The sequence below is a fragment of the Mus caroli genome, chromosome 15 (assembly GCF_900094665.2).
Source record: "Mus caroli chromosome 15, CAROLI_EIJ_v1.1, whole genome shotgun sequence".
Taxonomy (NCBI): domain Eukaryota; kingdom Metazoa; phylum Chordata; class Mammalia; order Rodentia; family Muridae; genus Mus; species Mus caroli.
This window is the reverse complement of record NC_034584.1, coordinates 77,626,638-77,631,176: the sequence shown is the minus strand read 5'-3', so window position 1 is coordinate 77,631,176 and position 4,539 is coordinate 77,626,638. Positions and strand designations below refer to the sequence as shown.

Genomic DNA, 4,539 nt, shown 5'->3' with positions numbered 1-4,539 from the left:
TGCTCTTACCCACTGAGCCATCTCGCCAGCCCCAGAGCTACTTTTTAAAACCTTATGTGTAGTATATTCCCTCTCCCCTCTTCTACTGGTGCCACATTCCTAACCTCTCCGGAAACATCTTCGGGTGGCAAGAACACACTTTGGTCAACATCACGGGTTTATATTCCATTTCAGCTTCCTCTTGAGGGTTCTTAAGCAAGTCCCAGTCATTTTCCTTCCTGGCATGTGTACCAAGTTCCTTCCCTATAGAGGCATGGCGCCTCAGGCTTCTGATCCCAGGACCCGGGAAGCAGAGCAGGAGTTAAAGCCAGCTCGAGCCACATGAGACCCAGCCTCAGAAGTAAAACAGAAACAGATGGGAGGATGGCCCAGGAGCAAGTGCTTGCTAAGCAAGCTTGAGCATTGCGTGAGCATTGCGTGAGCATTGCGCATCCCCAGCAGCCATGTAAAAACCAAGCATGACATCACATGCCTGTAAACCCAGCATGGTGACCAGGGGAATCACAAGGACCTCTGGGATGGGCTAGCCTGCCAGTGTAGCCGACAGCAAGTTTCCCATTCAGTGAGAGACCCTGTATAGAAAATAAAGATAAGGCTGAGTGCTGGCTCAGGGTTAAGAGCATGAACTGCACTTATAGAGGGTCAGTTCCCAGCACTCACATCAGGAGGCCTCTAACTCCAGCTCCTGGGGCTCTGGCGCCCTCTGCTGTTCTCCTTGGGTACTCACATACACAAAATTAAAAACAAAACATTTTAAAACAGGTAATTAAGGTGGAGGAAGACACCCAACATTGACCTCTGGCCTGTATGCATATGCACAGGTAAACACACATGCACACGCACGCTAAAGCAAATGTAAATATCTTTCCTAACCACAGGTGAATGAGATAGTAACAGAGATCCATAAAAATCCACTACAGATGATATTTAGCCCCACCCACTTCCATAACAGACATGAGGGGATGCTACCCCAGCAACAGGGCTAACAGAGACAGTGTGGGAAAGTAAGCAATGAGAAACTTAAAAGACTGTGGACACTGTGCTGCGCCTCAGGACCCAGGGATGTTCCAGGCGGGATGTTCCATGGGTGACAGGCCTGCCTAGTCACCTCAAGCTGACACACCACCCTATCTCCCTGTGACCACAGACATTGACGAGTGTTCCTTTGAGCGGACCTGTGACCACATCTGCATCAACTCCCCCGGCAGTTTCCAGTGCCTGTGCCGCCGAGGCTACACACTCTACGGGACAACCCACTGCGGAGGTCTGCAGCCCGCCCGCCAGGGCCACCTCCCCCTCGAGGCACGCGCCTGGCATACGGCCATAAACAGTGCTCCCCACACCCCAATCCTGACTTTGACCCTGGTGGGCCTGGGAGGGACCTTGCAAGGCTGGGATTCTGCCAAACAGGCACAAGGTAGTGGACAGGGGCTGAGGGGGAGGCAGGGCATGGGAGGCACCATGAGGGTGCCTTAGCAAGTTTGGAAACATAAACCCAGAACCTCATTTCCTGGGGTGCCCAGTCCAGAAGTGGGTGGCCAATGCACAGAAAATTCCAGAAAGTGCATTCTAGAGACAGGAAGGATGGTGAGACAATGAGAATCCTAAAGGAGGAACCTTTGGGTCAAGATGGGAAAGCGGTCCGGGGGAACAGCATATACAGATGCACAGAGGCAAGGATGTAGCAGGGATGAGCCCATGAGCAGTAGGAAACAGGGTAATAACCCCCGGGGAGATACATGCCCAGGATGTACAGAGCTGTGTGAGCCCAGAGGGAGCCCTGAGGGTAGCCTGAGGGCTTCTTTACAGTGCTACATACCAACGCAGGAAACCTTGAAGCAGAGTGCTAGATAATCATATCTGTATGACAAAAGACCCTGGCTGTTGGAGGAAGGGAACATGGGATCCAGGCAGCCCATGGGGGAGATAGCTCATGGCCTGAGACCTTATCCTCTGGGTTGGGAGGAGGGGTAGGGCAGAGCTGGAGAGAAGATTCAAGATCCTGGGATGGAGGAGTTCTTACCTAGAGTCCCGGGTTCCACGGCCAGCACCACAGTGAACAAGAGCCTGGGCTGAGCCAGAGGACATTAGGCCAGGTGTGGCTGGTGAAGATGGGAAGAGAGGGGGTCATCGTAGCCTCTCTTCTTTCTCTGTGACCTGAGAACAGCGCAAAGCTAGAGAGGGCCAGGTCATACTGGAGACAGGGGCAGAATAGCCACTTGATGCTGGTGCCATTGTCAAGGGACTCTCAAATGCCATTTCCCTGACTGATGGGATAGCATACATGTGTGCTGGCAGCCTGGGCGGCCTGGAGCAGGAAGAGCTAGCTAGCCCGTGCCTAAAGGAGGTTTTTGGTCAGAGGAGGAAGAGTCTCCAGTGACTTCTTTCAGGCTGGTGCCCACTATCCAGGAGGGGAAACTAAGGCTGGCGAGGAGCCAGTGCTTTCCCTGAGGGGATGAGATATCCGTGATACCCAAGACCTCTGCCAGACCGGACTGGAATCGGGAGCTTCCTGGGTGTGTGACCTGGGCTGGTATTTCCCACCCCCTCCTGGCCTCACTCTCCTGCCTGTGTTTCCAGACATGGATGAATGTAGCATGAACAACGGCAGCTGTGAGCAGGGCTGTGTCAACACCAAGGGCAGCTACGAGTGTGTGTGCCCACCAGGGAGGAGGCTGCACTGGAATCGGAAGGACTGTGTGGGTGAGTAGGGAGGGGTCACTTGCTGGCCCTGCCCTCTCTGTGGGGGAGGGCATGCCAGAGATCTTGGTACTAGGTTCAGTCCCTGTTTTAGTTAGGGTTTTACTGCTGTGAACAGACCCCGTGGTTTTTCGAGACAGGGTTTCTCTGTATAGCCCTGGCTGTCCTAGAACTCACTCTGTAAAACAGGCTGGACTTGAACTCAGAAATCTGCCTGCCTCTGCCTCCCAAGTGCTGGGATTAAAGGCGTAGGCCACCACTGCCCAGCTAAAGCAACTCTCATAAGGATAACATTTCATTGGGGCTGGCTTACAGGTTCAGAGGTTCAGTCCATTATCATCAAGGCGGGAACATGGCAGCATCCAGGCAGGCATGGTGCAGGAGGAGCTGAGAGTTCTACATCTTCATCTGAAGGCTGCTAGCAGAATACTGGCTTCCAGGAAGCTAGGATGAGGGTCTTACAGCCCACAACCACAGTGACACACCTACTCCAACATGGCCACACCCACTCCAACAGGGCCACACCTTCTAATAGTGCCATTCCCTGGGCCAAGCATATATAAACCATCTATTAATGAAAAAAGCTGATGCTCTCTGGAGGCCCTCCAGCAAGGCTCCATATCCTTGAGAATCAAACCCCAGGTCTGCCCTCACCCCTTTTTATTCTGTTGCTTTGACACTGGGTCTCATTTGTAGCCCTGGCTGGCATGGGACTCACCATATAGACCAGGTTGGGTTCAGACTCACAGAATCCTCCTGCCTCTGCCTCCTGGGATCATAGGCATGCCCCACCATGCCCAGCCAGGGTCCAGTTGTTAGAATAGACATCATCCTCCCTGCATTTGCTCCATGCCAACCCACCCTGCCCCCACTCCACCCTCAAGCCAAGGATGCCTGAAGCATCAGGGCTTGTCCAACCTTCACTGTAGTGCTACCTCTGAACCATGTGCTGCTGTTCTGTCGCTGTGAAGAGACACCATGGCCGAAGCAACTCTTGGGAGAGAAAGCATTTAATTGGGGCCATGCTGACAGCTTCAGAGGTTTAGTCTATTATCATCATGGTAAACATAGCAGCATGTAGACAGGGGCTGGAGCAGTAGCCAAGAGATCCATCTGATCCACAGGTAGAGAGCTTAGGCCTAGCATGGGCTTTTGAAACCTCAAAGCCCACCCCCAGTGAGGTACTTCCTCTGAAAGGCCACACCTGCTCCAATAAGGCCACACCCCTAATCCTTCTAATCCCTCAACTACCTCACATTCAAATACATGAGCTGATGGAGGCCATTCTTTTTCAAACCACCACAAGGTCTGACTGCCATTGGTGGCCTGTCACAGGGAGGGCTAACTGCCATTGGCCTGACTGCTATTATGTTGATGAATGGCACGTCATACCACTTCCTCCTTTAAGTTACTGAATGTTCTGGACACTGGGCATGGTCTGACTAAAACAGACAAATATAACTGAGGATATCAATAGAAGGTGCTGGAAGGCTTTCTGTGTCCATGAACTAACAGGACCAAGGTCTTAGTAAGTCTACCACAGGCATCCAAACTGCCTTACCTCAGCCTCAGTGTGGCTCACTTCCCTCACTTGGCTGTGAATCCAGGTCTAGCATGAAGCAGTTGCTAGACCCACAGATGACCAAGGAAGGCTCCAAGTTGTTCTACCATTGAGGACTGTGGTGACAAGCCTGCTGAGGCCCTCCCTGCCGCCCCTCCCCCCATGGTGGCATGGGCTGCAGTTCTCAGTGTCACCCAGAAAGAGTAGCTCTTCCTATCCATTTGTTTTTCAGTGCTAGAAATGGAACATGGGGAGGGGGGATGCGGGGGGGGGGGGGG

The 4,539-nt window shown here is 52.8% G+C and overlaps 1 protein-coding gene across 2 annotated transcripts in view; it reads left to right on the top strand.

Annotated features, from left to right (window-relative positions):
- Positions 1 to 4,539, top strand: part of Scube1 (signal peptide, CUB domain and EGF like domain containing 1) — a 119,777-nt gene that overhangs the window by 95,106 nt on the left and 20,132 nt on the right. For both annotated transcript variants that reach the window (XM_021183319.1, XM_021183320.2), the window contains 2 exons: positions 1,148 to 1,264; positions 2,581 to 2,703. In XM_021183319.1, coding sequence (XP_021038978.1) covers positions 1,148 to 1,264; positions 2,581 to 2,703 — 240 coding nt within the window. The remainder of the gene's footprint in view (positions 1 to 1,147; positions 1,265 to 2,580; positions 2,704 to 4,539) is intronic.